General features: G+C 39.5%; 1 protein-coding gene across 2 annotated transcripts in view; it reads right to left on the minus strand.

Moving 5' to 3' along the window:
- LOC109917230 (teneurin-2-like) overlaps positions 1-14,793 on the minus strand; it is a 766,679-nt gene that overhangs the window by 109,714 nt on the left and 642,172 nt on the right. For both annotated transcript variants that reach the window (XM_048603631.1, XM_048603632.1), the window contains 2 exons: positions 12,645-12,839; positions 363-563 (listed from right to left, as the gene is read on the minus strand). In XM_048603631.1, coding sequence (XP_048459588.1) covers positions 363-563; positions 12,645-12,839 — 396 coding nt within the window. The remainder of the gene's footprint in view (positions 1-362; positions 564-12,644; positions 12,840-14,793) is intronic.

Below are 14,793 nucleotides of genomic sequence, written 5' to 3' on the forward strand. Positions count from 1 at the left end.
ACTTAATGAGACATATCCCAAGCATTTCCAAGTGTTCTTATGTGTTCATTACCTAGAAGCAGATGGAACACTGTACCTTACCTTGTTTGACATGCAACACATTGACTAGGAACTCCACCCTCATAATTATAATTCAGGTCACACCAAAAAATAACTCTCTAAAGTCAGAAAAAAGAAGTTAATTTAAAACAAATTTTTAATGCTTCTAACAAAGTAATGGCAGGAGGAATTTCAGATGATTGTATTAATTGGGGAAAAACCCTGCAGTCTCATTTCAGAGTTAGGGTGTATATTGAATGGAACTTAGGTACAGCCATCATTTTACTGATTAGTCATGCAGAGAATTAACTGCTTTATCTTACCAACTGAGCAGTCTGGGCCTATCCAGCTTGGGTCACAGCTACAGAGGCCTGTTTCTGGAATGTAGGTGCCATGTCCTGTACACTGATCTGGGCACTGAGCTCTAGGGATTTCACAATTTAATCCACCCCAACCTGGGCTACAGTGACAATCCCCTTGGGCACAAACTCCATGATTTGAGCACGTTGGATCCAAACAGTCCACTGTAAGATATCAAGAGAGATGAAAATCATGGAAAACTGCAGATGCTGTGAGGAAATTTCAATTTTACATATCTTTACTTATACAGTTCAAAGTTCACTTGATGTTTTACAAATTCAAATTCCAGTGTTTACACAAAAGGTTCAATGATTGAGAAATAGCATATTCAGACTGCAGCAACTAAGTGAGACAGTAAACCACCAATCAGATGCAAACAAATTATTTAATCACTTGAATATCTTGAACACATCAACTCGGTCTTCAATGAGGTAAATTTAATCTGTTATACCTGGCTGATGTCAGCTGTGGCTTAGTCAGTAGTCAGAAGAGTATGTCTTCAAGTCCCATCACAAAACATCAGCACAAAAATCAAACACTTGAAGAAACCCAAATGAATTATCCCTAATGCGCTGGCCAACATTTGTGTCTCTAACATCATTACCAGATACAGACTATTCTACAGAGGGTGGTAAGTGCCTGGAATGTGCTGCCAGAGGAGGTGGTAGAAGCAGATACAATAGCAACATTTAAGAGGCATCTTGACAGATACATGACTAGATGGGGAATAGGGGGATACAGACTGTGAAGAGGCAACAGGCTTTTAGTTAGATTATCTAGTCATGATTTCACTGATGTTCGTAGGATATTGCTGCATGAAAATTGGCTGCTTTTTTCGTATTAAAATGTAATTGTCCTTCAAAAGTACTTAATTGACTATAGTCCTTTGGACTTCTGTGCTCATGAAAACTGTCATATAAATGTAGGTTTTGTTTTTTTTTAAGATCTGCACATTTATTTTCTTTTCTGAATAGTTTGCCAACATGCGTTGATATTGCATGTTCAATACAGAAAATGATCCAAACACTTAATACAGCAGAATAAGGCAATAAACAATACAGATGAAAAAAACAAATATTCAATAAGTAGTTGTCTTTGGAATCTTCTCAATGTGAGATCAAGAATAGTTGTGCAAAAGAGTTTAGAAAAGAACTGAAAAGGTAGGTTGAGATGGCTACAGATTCTGCCTTCAAAGATGAAATTGGTGAATACATAGAAAATTGTAACACCAAAAGAGGTTTCCAAAAGGCGAGTCAAGATGATGAAAAGATTTGTAAATGAGGATGAGATTATGAATTTGATGTGTTGGAACACACAGAGGACATAGGTTTAAGGTAAAAGGGAGAAAGTTTAAAAGTGATGTGAGAGGCAACTTTTTAACATAGAGAGTGGAAAGTGCCTGGAATGCATTGCCAGACCAGATGGTAGAAGCAGGTACAAAGCAACGTTTAAGAAGCATCTGACAGATATATGAATAGATAAGGAATAGAGGGATACAGACTGCATAGAGGCAATAGGTTTTTAGTTTGGAAAGGTGCTATATGTTGGTGCAGTCTTGGTGGTTTGAAGAGCCTGTTTCTGTGCTGTGCTGTACTGTTCTTTGAAATAAAAGACAATGGAGATTGGTATGGATTGATAATATGAGAGAACAGGATTAGTGAAGGACATGTGAAATTTTCAATGAATTGCAGATCGCATTGGATGGATCTCTATGAGGAAATTATCGGGCAAATTAAATCTGGCAATAATAAAAACATGGACAGTGGTTTGAGAAATTATTTTGAAAATAGAGGTAAGGCACACGTACAAGATAGGTGATGCTGTGGGACAGAAGCAGGTTGGTGGATTCAATTTTTAGAATTCTTCAGTTTCTCATTTACAAAGCTATAGTCCTCACATTATCACCCACATAAACAGTTTGGATAAGATCACACTGACATTCAAAAAGAAAGGTTTAATTGAGCAATCTGCAAAAATTATGTGATGGAAATTAGATTTAAATTTAGTTGATTAAAAAAAAAGAAATTTAAAGCAGAGAACTAAATTCCTTTCAGAAAGGAGTTACAAAGAACGTATATTAATTCCTCTGTCTTTCTTTGAATGTTGAAATTGCTCCAACATTTGATGAACAATAAGCAGCAATGACATAATTGAAGAACTGGCTGGGAGCATTACTGAGCAACTCATATGCCAGTTAGCCAAAATGATCAGTATGATTAAAATCCCATTGTGACTGAAATAGTGTTCTAATTTTCATCCAGCCATTATGTGACCATAGATTGTCATAGTGTAGCCCTATATGTTACATGGGAAAATTTTTTTAAGGACATATGAAGTGGACATTGCCCCTTAAATTTACTCCATATGTGAATATTATGCATGAACTCACAGGTTAGGGAAACTGTGGTCAGATCAAACTTACCAGTGCCCAGTCTCAAAATGAAACAAGTTCTATTGCCCTAGTGTGACAACTTTCTGTTTCCTACAACAATCCTGTGGCCTTTATGAGTGGGAATGTCAATTTAGGGTTAAACTAAACACTTAGAGTGATAGAACTGTACAGCATGAAAACAGACCTTCCAGTCCAACTCATCCATCCGACCAGATATCCTAAATTAATCTAGTCCTATTTGCCAGCATTTGGCCCATATACCTCAAAACTCTTCCTATTCATATACCTATCCAGTTGCCTTTTAAATGTTGTAATTGTACCAGCCCCACTTCGCCTGGTAGTTCATTCCATACATGCACCACCCTTTGCATGAAAAAGTTGCCCCTTGGGTCCCTTTTAAATCTTTCCCCTCTCACCTTAAACCTACACTCATTAATTTTGGACTCCCTCCACCCCAGGGAAAAGACCTTGGTTATTCACCCTATCCATGCCCCTCATAACTTTATAAACCTCTATACGGTCACCCCTCAGCCTCTGACACCCCAGGGAAAATAGCCCCAGCTTATTCAGCCTCTCCCCATAGCACAAACCCTACAACCCTGGCAACATCCTTGTAAATCTTTTTTGAATCCTTTCAAGTTTCACAACATCTTTCCTATCGCAGGAAGACCACAATTGCATGGAGTATTCCAAAAGTGACCTAACCAATGTACTATACACCCAATTCCTATACTCAATGCACAGACCAATAAAGGCAAGCAAACCAAACACCTTCTTCACTATCCCATCGACCTGGGACTCCACTTTCAAGGAACAATGATCTTGCACTCCAAGGTTTCTCTGTTCAGCAACACTCCCCAGGACCTTACCATTAATTTGTTTAATAGTACCGAAGAACCAAATAACAAAAAAAGGAAAATTTCAATTGCAAGTAATGGCTGGTTTTGAACTTGGGTATCAAAGATGAGAAGCCACCGTCTTCGAGTTAAATTTGTTCTTGGAGGAAAGCAAGATCTAACTGGTTGCATCCTTGCTCCTTTCACTTGCTATAGAATAGAATGTGGTTAATAGGTTCCAAATGCCAAGGTTCCTTGCAAATAACATTCTTTATCAGAGACAAAGTAATTCAAACATGTCAAAATAAAGCACTCGAAAGAGTGTTTGGCTGCAGGAAATCTTGTTTTCAGTGAATATTCACAACTTTCTGTCAGCATAAAGCTATTACTACTGACATCTCATCTTTTACTGGAAGGAATGCTTTGGAGGTATTATCAAAATTTCAAATGTTACTGTACATGAATAATCACTTTATTTACATTAGGTACTGACTGAAAAGAAAATTTTATGGCCAATTGAATGTTGTTTAATAAACATCAATACAGTAGAAAAAACTGGCCATCAACATTATAGCGTATATCTGTAAGATTCAAGTGGCATCACTTCTTCTATGTCAGATGCTTTGGGTTTAAGTCACATTCCTGGACTTATTGGCCAAGGAAAGTGTGCTCATAATGCAGCCAAAAATAACCGAGTACTAACTAGTAAATGCTTCCAACAAATGCCAATTGCAGGCAGTAAGATCAGGAGGCATTCATCTGATGGAAAGAAAAGTAACCGCTACCATTTTTATCGATAGTTTTAGCCCACAACATCTATGTAAAAGAGAGTGTTGCCACTGCAACATGGACTACTTGAATGGCTAAAACAAACCAAAACAAAAAACAGCTCAGAAACTGGCCCTTCGGCCCTCCAAGCCTGCGCTAGCACATTTTGCCCTTTCATACTAAAACCGTCTTCACTTACAGGATCCGTATCCCTCTATTCCCTTCCTACTCATATATTCATCCAGGTGTTTCTTGAATGCTGTTATTGTTTGCTTTCACCCCCTCCTCTGGCAGCACGTTCCATGCACTCACCACCCTTTGTGTGAAAAACTTGCCTCGCACATCTCTTTTAAATTTCCTCCCCGCACCTTGAACCTGTGTTCCCTCGTAATTGACCCCTCCAGCCTGGGAAAAAAGTCTCCTACTTTCCACCATATCCGTGCCATTCACAATCTTATGAACTTCTATCAGGCTCAGTTGCCTGGATGGTCAGTGTGTTTCAGATTGGGGCCAACAGCACGGGGTTTGATCCCCATTCGGGCTGGGGTGGATTCAGGACCTGGCTCCTTGTTCCTTCTATTGTGGAGATCATGGTGCTATTGTCAGGCACAGAACTCAACATTGTGGTGCTCAAATTCTGCTTTAAACAGAGAACAGGCTTCATTATGGGAGGTCCATACATTATTAACAATGTTCTTGATAGTTATCCTTCACTACAATATTTTCTACCAGCTTAAATTTTTAAGTACTAATGTAATTACTCTCATAGGAGTTCGGAGGCAGGTAACAGAACCTTATGTTTGGGCAGCCCTGCACCAAGGTGCTCCAGAAAATGAATTCAGAGATCGGGAGTCTCCCAATCGTAACATGAATCATGGCTGGAGGACAATGCAACATACATTGCTGATTTTCACCTGGAAACTTGCTTAAGAATTAAGGAAATAGATTCGAATGAAGCCAAGATTTGGCCAGGTTGAAGAGTATGGTTATTTTGTTAATGTAATCTCTTTCCCACCAATCTCAAGTTACTACTCTTGCTTATGTATTCTTGAACATACAGGTCAATGGGCCTTTTCTCTTTCTGTATATTCTGTAAATGCCTACCTGTGGTCATATTGAAAATTGGCATGCACAGATTTACACAGAGAATTGCAATGGCGTAGAGGTCTTGGTACATGGTGGAAAAGAGAGAGGAAGAAACAAGCCATTTGTTGCAATTGTGAAGTATATTTTTGGGATTGTGTTTTTGACTTAAGGTCAAGCAAAGTAAGTTATATGACTGTTCTGACATCTGCCTGACAACAGTCTTGTGTCCTGTGAAAGAGAGATAAGGTGTTCATGCTTGGAGACAATGGTAGCAGCAACTGTGCCTTCAGTAGTTAGGCTGGTAGCTTCCAAAGTGACAGAAGTGTTGAGAATATCAGGTTAAGATTTAATCTGTCCATTTGATTCCAGGATATGATAGAGTCAGAGTCCAAACAATAGTTATTAGCATTTCTACTTGAGTAGAAAGCCTAATGGAACATTGGCTTGCTTCCTCTCCACGGATGCTGTCTGACCCACTGTGATCTCCAGCATTTGTTGTTTTCAGTACAGATTCCAGCATCTGCAGTAATTTGCACCTGTAAGATTGGTGTTGTCATGCAAATGGTTTTGAGAAGGAAAAGGTGCAGAGGAAGCCATTGTCAGACTGAATTACTGGCTAGCATAAAATGTCACTGAATGTCACAAAGGCAAAGTTTATCCACCTAATCTAGGAGAGATAACAGCCTGGAGCTGAATGTCTTTGCACAGAAATATACGAAGGAACTTGCACTCCAATTGAAAAGACTAAATTTATTTGGAGTTATAATGAGAATCTCTGAGAAAGCTGTCACCATGTGAAGGACAGATCTTGGGCTAAAGGTTACTAAGGAACACAAGGAAAACTGTGGGTCCTAAATATCAATTTGAACTGGTTCTGGGAGAATTGAATGCTTGCTTAAAGAACATGTATAACGTATACCGATGAAGCTCATACTTCAAAGCCTGCAAACATAATATTTAGTTAATGGTGATTTTTACCTTTTTATTACAGTAAAAGTCTTAAAATGTGAAACTGTGTCATGTCATGCTTTCCAACTATTAAGAAAAGTGCAAATATCTCTTTTATAAGTTATCAGCCTCGACAGGAATTGTAACAAATGTGAATGCAAATGTCCTGATTGAACTAAAATCTAGAAGTCAGCCTTTTTTAGTTAAAGTGAAGTATATGAATTTAAGTTTGTAACCCAGCTAATTATTCTTTTTCATGCAATTAGATGGCAGAAACCGTGACTGCCAAACAAAAAAAAAATACATCTCCACTGTACAGAGAAAGTATTTGGCTTAATAATACTTGAGATTGGTTAATGCAGCATAAAATTGCTAACCACAATTATCAAATCTTGTGTCATCGCTACACAAGGCAAATATTATGAACAACTCAAATATGATAAACTGAATGTACAGAGCTTGAATGCTACTTTGTGAGCTTTTTTTTCAAAGATCAGCTATCTCTAATTCCATTGCTCTACACTTTGGAACTGCATACAAATCAGCTGAGTCCATTCTTTTTAGAAATACAGATCAATAAAATCATTTCCATCCTTTAATAAAATTTCTGATGTATTTGCAGCAGTTTACTCTTATCACTTAGGCTGCTAAACCATCAAATCTCATAATTTAAAAAGGCTTGGGCAGAATTCCCAAGGGAGAAGACATAGCTTCTGGATTTTACTAGGTTTCCAATTTCGATTTAGCTGAATCAGTTGCTCTTGTATTGACCAATGTCACAGACAGAGCAATGCTGGAATGTATTAGTGAATTAATGCAGTATCTAAAAAGCAGAAACAAAATTAATTCGTCCATAATTCTGCTGGAAAAATATTACATTCAAAAATGTTGAATGTATGTTTTCATAAAAATGGAGGGACTGCCGGCAAACAGTCACAATTTCACTCACATTTGAATTTGGAGGACAGTAGGGTTTTTGTACAACATGTGGCAGGATTAAAAGGATATTAGTGACACCAGAGGGAGCTTCTGGACAGGCTCTGATCCAAGAACAGCAGTCACAGAAGAATCTGTCGCCAACTTTCTGTTTATTGCAGCAAGTTTAAATGGAAATGTTATGAAAACTTTGTTCTCCAATTTATTCCTCTTTTCTCATCCAACTCAAAGGAACACAGAATGCACAGCCTCAATTTCACTGGTTGTAACAAGTTTCTGGTAGCTCATGGAAATGGCCATTTTTATTGAGACACTGGAACTGTACAGGGGAGACCGATTCTGCCCTCACTGGAGTACAATTCTGGTAAGGGTGAAAAGAGAGCCAAATGGAAAGACACCTCTGCCTGAATTTTCTGCTTTACTGCTGTCTCAACCTTGTCCTCAATTAGCTCAGCCCATGTCTTTCAAACACTTCAACACAAAGATGAAAGCTGGACTCCGTCTGATTTGCAACAGCTCAAAAATTTATTCACAGGTGAAAATGAACAGGTAATCTGATAAAATCAGCCTTGACGAGCTTGACTGGGTGAAAATTACCTCCAGAACATCTAGAAAGAAAACAAATCCACCATTCAGATTTCAAGGAGTCACCTTCTCAGATCTTTATGGCATCTTAAAATGTAACAGCATATCAACAGGACAGAAATTTCAGCCCCTGACTTTAAATCAGCTATGGATAATGGGAGGAATTTCAGTTATGGAGCTTTTTTGGTGAGCAAGCAGCTGTATTCTTTTGGAATTTCTATCAATCCAGATATAATAAAGAGAGTTATTATCTCCATTGAGGCTAAATTAGCCTGCCATAATGCATCTGAAATATTATTGTTTTCTGCAGTTCAGACTTAGTGAGCAGCAGCATGGAGACCGAACACAATGCTGAGCATTTGAGAGCAATTTAAATGACAATTTTTCTCCATATTAAGGTTCACAATAATGTTGAACCTGAGTGACTAAAATATGACAAAATTGTTGATGCAGGTTATATGTAAGGTAAAACACAGTTTGGATTGTGTGAGCAGTAAAATAGCAAAGGATTCAGATGTCATCTGAACAGTTAATTTGCAGTGTATGAATATTAAAATACGGCTGCTTTTAGATGAAAATTTGTGCTCTCCGTAACAATATATACCTGTCCAGAAATGTATGTATTATATTATCAACAGATTTTTGTTACCGGCACCAAGTGTGATGCTGGACAGAAATGCAATGGAGTCTCATGTAAGTAAACTAAATACAAAGCGATCAAGTGTTTTTCTATGTAGCCAGAGAGAATAAAGATTGAGGAGTGTGTCACAGGGAGGATAATAGACCCAGCAGTGTGTTTACCCAGGATAACACATAGCAGATGGTGTGCTTGTACAGGGAAAGAATGTAGTTTGCTGTGTCTGTGCAAAGAAAATCATATAGCTAACCCGATACAGGATAACAGACAGCCAATATTATCTTCATTTCATAAAGCACACAGCCAACGCTGTTTTAAGACAAGTTACCACATATGTAATAATATAATTCTTAAAGGAATTTTAAATTTTAATTTTAAATTTAAACTTTTAAACGAATTCAAATGGGAAAGGAAACCGTGGGCTGAATTTTAAGTTTTTCTGGTTGTCAGTTTCATCGAGGTACAAGAAGCATTTCTTGCTGTGAGACCTGGCAAGATCTCTTGCCATATCTTATCAAATTTTACTCATGAACTACTTACCTCATCTTTATGCTGCCCTCCTCATCTGATTCTATCCCCTTTCCACCACTCACTGTACCTGTAACAATTTGTCACTGCTGAGATGGCCTGGAATGGACTGACATCCCTGGCAGCAGCGTGATCTTTTACAAAAATCACTCAGCTGCCAGACATGCACCGTCAGTCCAGAGCTGCCTGGCATGGTTCGTGGTATTTGGCCTGGACGTGACAGAGAAGGGAAAACTGGCATCACACTTTGCGGGCAGGGATCTGGAAGTAGATGGGGCGGTGCAGAGGCATTAATCCAGAAACAAGAGTGGAGGCGATGACACTAGACCATGCCAGCCATGTCCAAAGTTAGCACCTGGGTCAGTGCAATTGTAGCCATCTGGAGGACTGCACTGCAGTGTAGGAAGGAACCTCAGCCATTCTACCAGAAAATTGTTGGAAATGTTTCGGAACAGACAGCAGTCAGATAGGAAGGCCATCTGAGGAATTTTACAGGCTCTCCAAAAACCCAAACCCATCAGTGGGGGAATGTTAAAAATCGGCCCAATTGTTACCCTGTTGTCCTTCTGATCATTGCAAAGAAATTCTGCCAAGTTCCTTGTGGAGTTTCTATTATCAGGTGTTATACTTCCTGTGTTTTTTTGGCATTTCATCACTCAGCTTTAATGTGGGCCTAGTTTCACTGTTCACAGCAATCCACACACAGACTACTTGTGCTTGACATGTAACTTGACCTTTTACTGCCACAATCTGCCTGACTTCCAATTATTTTGATGTGGCACTGGCAAGGATGATTGATTAACTGAGGATGTACTTTATTGATTTAAAGAAACCAGCCCGAACATTGGTATTAAACAATGTCTAATATGGACCAGAAACACTCTTATCAATGCACCACAGCAACACTCCATGACTCAAAGTGCATCGATTTGTTTCACTGAAGGAAATATCCCCAAAACTTTCAATTTTGTAACTTCCAGTATTAAAGGAAAGAAAATCAGATTACAACCAATCAAGCACAAGCATTAGAGAATAGATGATAGATCCTAGTAGGACAGACCAATACTTCTTCCAGTGACTGTATAAACTGGGAATTGGATGGCTTTTTTCATGATGCATGGATATTTTCTACAGTCAGCATGTGAACTTGGTAGCTGATGAGTGCCAGTGTGGCATGCTAACATGTCAGATATGCTGGACGAGTCAGATTGCCTGTGTGATAATGGGACACTTTATGTAGCAGGCTGTCAACCATTTCAATAAACACAATAGCCACCACAATATTACTTACAACTAACTTAAACAGGAGACCAATGAAATGTAAACTCTCTCCACTTCTTTAGCTACATTCTAAAGTAAATTTTAGAAGCACCTTATTGGATCTAAAGTGCTTTGGGATATCCTGAGGTTGTGAAAGATATGATATAAATGTAGGAATTACTTTTGTTTCCTTTTTAGTACTCGACCAAAAGAGACAAAGTATGAAAAAGAGAAGGCCCTTGTATCTTTTAGGGATTACGCAGTCAACAAAAACATGGAACTGGGATCCAGGAAATGTGTAGTGTACAACCTTGATAAAGGGGTTTATGCATGTGCACTATCCATAACAGGCAAAACAGTAATGTGGTGGCATGACCCAATATACCATTGATTTGAAACTTACTGTTTTCGAATTCTACACTCAAGCCAACACACCGTCATAGTCTACACAGCTTGTCAACCAGTGCTGTTTAAAGGATCATAAAGTATCCACAGCTTATTTGTTGGTTGAAAAGTATATGTAATTTGGAGGCTTCAAATACATGACTTTCTTGCATGTTCAGCATTCTTCAATGTATGTAGCACAGATTGCATACACAAAAAGCTACCATGAATGCGCAAGGACAAGGAACGGAATGGAGGAGCAGCATGAGTTACTTGTAAAGAGGGCCAGAACAGACATGCTGGCACAAATGGCCGCCTTCTGTGCTGTAAGAATCCTATGATTATATTGCCTTGCTGTCATGGTGAAAATCGTAAAGTACATCGGAGACTTAATCCCTGCTCCAAAAGCCATCATTTTGCACTTTACACAGAGGATGGATTTGAGGCAGGCTGTGATTCACGCATGTGCAGTCCAGAAGGCCATTTAAAGGATCAGCTGTCTCCATTCGAACCATATTGTGGAGTCTCTCATGTCTAGAACGCAGAGTGTGGAGATCAGAACAGGTAAGAGCAGGTCTGCATTTCCTTTGCATAGCCAGTCTAGGTGCCCCTTTGGAGAGTGAAGGACACCTGTAGAAACAGTTTTAATTAATGGGGGTCAGGTATCCTTTGGCGGATAGGTGGATTTAAGACAGTAATATTTGGTTGGGGGCATGGAGGTAAGTCTGGTGCCCTTTGGGGTGAGGGTCATGTACCCTGTAGGATTATTAATTATTGTATCAACCTTATCTACCAATGCTATCTCATATCCCCTCTTTGCCTTCCTGTTTTCTCTCTTAAGAATGCTCCTACAGTCTTTATATTGATTAAGAGATTCAATTGAACCACGTTGTCTGTATCTAAAAAAAATTCTCTTTTATTCTTGACTACAACCTCAATACTTTTATTCATCCATTGTTCCTTGATCTTACCAGCCATTCCCTTCACTCTAATAGGAACAAAATGCCTCTGAACTCCCGTCATCACATTCTGGAACACCTCCCAGTTGTCAGACATAGCCTTGATTTGCAATGGAGGGGGCAGGGGATGAAGAGGTGTGAAGGGGCTATGGGGGGGATTTAAGAAATCTTTTATGTTTTATTTCAGTTATTGAACAGAGTGCTGGAATAGGCAAGCTTTTCAATCAGCCCACCTTGGAACCAAGTAACATTCTCATCTTACTTAATGTGTCATTCAGATCAGGGAGTGCAGATGGTCATGTTAATGATCAAGGTCGTGTTGTTGGGAAGTATCCAATTTAATATGCTGCCTGTAACACAATAAATGGGCACGGATTAACAACAAAAACTTGCATTGTGTTGTGCCTTCATGCAGTAAGATACCTCTTAAATTTAAACAAAATTTGACTTGAGCCACATAACATTAAGAGTGGTGACCAAAAACTTGTTCAAAGATGTTAATTTTAAGGAATATCTTAAAGGAGGAAAGTGAGGTGGAGAGACAGTGAGGTACAGAGAGATAATTGGGCTCATGGAGGCAAAGGCATGACCATCACTACTGGAGTGACAATGTGCAAGAGATTAGGATTGGAGGACTGCAGAGATCTCAATGGGCTGTACAAGGTTACAGAGAAAGAGAGAGATGAGACTATCTCCAGCATCTGCAGTTTTTTGTCAGGACATGAGGCCATTCTGACATTTGAAAAGAAGGATGAAGATTTTAAAATCAAACTGTACTCCCAATCCCAAACCTGTTTTGGGGGCTTATTCAATGTAACTCCCTAAAATCTCGAGTGAAAATAACCCTCTCTGATTGTGTTACTAACAAATCTACCACAATGCAGTTTGAGTATATTGAAAGCTTTTCTGCAATGATGTGTTTTTACCTTCCTCGCAGTTCTCGCCTTTGAAGCCTGCAGAGCAGACACAGGTTCCCGCGGTGCAGGTCCCATGGCCTCCGCATGCAGGGTCAATGCACTGACTGGCAGGGACATCACACTCCGCTCCCTTCCAGCCGCTGTAGCAGATGCAGTTCCCCTTGGAGTATTGACCGTTACCACTGCACAGTACAGGGCAAGCAGCTGATGAGGCACAGGCAAAAGAAAAGACAAACAAAGAAAGAAATAACAGCTTGTTTCTGTAGTAACCATATGCTTGTATTATAAAATGCATACTTGAAAAAAATAGCCATTCTGTGAACTTGCTAAAAAATTGAAATTCAATTTATACAAAGAGGATCTAGTGTGTCTCATGTGAGAAGGTCATTTCCATGGCTTATTTTTGACATTTGGGGGTAAGAATTCCTTTGATTGTTCTGTGCAGTCATATATCAAATGTGTTTTTATAGAGTTCCTCAATTCTAAGAGATACTGTTTCGAATTTCCTGAGAGTATTAAACAGACAAAGTCTTTGCAAACACATTTATCACGTCGCTATGCACTGTGGATAGAGGAATTTTCAGCCCATTAAAATCTCTCATGAAGTGACAATAACTCTTTTGATGTTACAGTAGTTTGTTCACAACCACAGAAAGCTGCTGTCAGTGTCTTCACATATTTAAAAGGGACTGGCATTTTTAAACTGCACGTACATTGTTTTTTCCGTACATACAATCATTTTTTCCTTCTAAGTTTGGTTTCCTTGGATGCCACCCCAACCTCCATTGATAAAGGGCTTACTCCTTTATGTCAGATTTGGCACTCTTGAACTAACTGCTAAGTTGCCACAATAGCTTGCCCCAGCCCATCTGGAGTAACAGAGTAAAGTTGGCACTGCAAATTCAGAAAAATATATATTGGCCCTACAGCAGATTCACCAGAATACCAGGGTTTGGAGTGTAAAGTTCTGAGAGCAGATTGTATATACTTGGCTTGTATTCCTTGTATAGTGGAGACTGAGGGGGTGATCCATCTGAGGTGTTTCAGGATTCGATGGGTAGGCACCAATAATTTATTTCTTCTGATAGAGAAATTTGGATCAATAGGACCTAAATGTATTTAGATCAAAGACAGGTGAGTAGAGTTGAAGTGTTAATGGAAGCAGGTAAGAATGGAGAGTCATAGAGGGTCCAGTTGTTACTGGGATCCCAAGGAAACATTAAGCAAATGAATAAGGGCAGGGGAGTTGGGGTGCAGGGAGTGGGGTGGGGGGGTGTCTGAATTAAAGGTTATGGGAGAGTGGCAGTGGATAGGGCAGGCAAGTTGGATAACGTCCAAGGTATTCTCAAGGCCCACGAGGGTAACACGTAATGCTGAGAGAGGGCACATTTTGTTGAAATGCATTCATCAAGGCAATTCACAAAAATACCAATTTAAAGGGAAAACTTCTAAGAGTGTTGATTGATTGGCAAGTGGATGTTGGTTTTATCTTTTCTCAGCAAAACTCAAATTTTGTATTACCAAACAATTTTAACAATTAATACTGGCCTAGATTTTGTAGGGCACTTTACGGGCTTCCTCCACCATGCTAAAATGTTGGCATGGAGCCAATTAACTGGCTATTATTCGATCAAAATAGGGGAGTTTCCACTCCTCAGGGTCAGGAAGCCGAGCCTCCCAGTGCTGTCAGCCAGTCCATCAGGAGTGGTGGCCATTTGTGGTACTGCACTTAGAGCTTGAGGAGGCATTGAGCACTGAATTGGAAATTTGTCAGTGTTTGGGGATCTCGCTGATGACAAGCACCCAAGGGGCCATTAAGGATGGACCCCCTCCCAGCCACCAGCCCACACAGGGTAACCACTGAGCTGCTCACTTGGTGTTAGCTTCTCCATCAATAGTTAAATCCTGACAGTGGTGGGATAAAGTCCTTAAATGGGTCTTACTTGGCCACACAAGACTACTCATGCTGCTGGTAAAATTGTGGTGGGGCGGAAGTGACAGGTTGTATGATTTTATATTTGTCCTGCAAGATTTTATGTGCCACCTGTGTTCAAGCTTGCCAATGGGGGAGTGTACAGCCCAGTCAAATTTCTTACCTTCGCTGACATCCTGGGGTTGATCCCACACTGGCATAAGACAAAATGCCATCATGATGTCA

Source organism: Rhincodon typus, chromosome 12, assembly GCF_021869965.1.
Source record: "Rhincodon typus isolate 14 chromosome 12, sRhiTyp1.1, whole genome shotgun sequence".
Lineage (NCBI taxonomy): Eukaryota > Metazoa > Chordata > Chondrichthyes > Orectolobiformes > Rhincodontidae > Rhincodon > Rhincodon typus.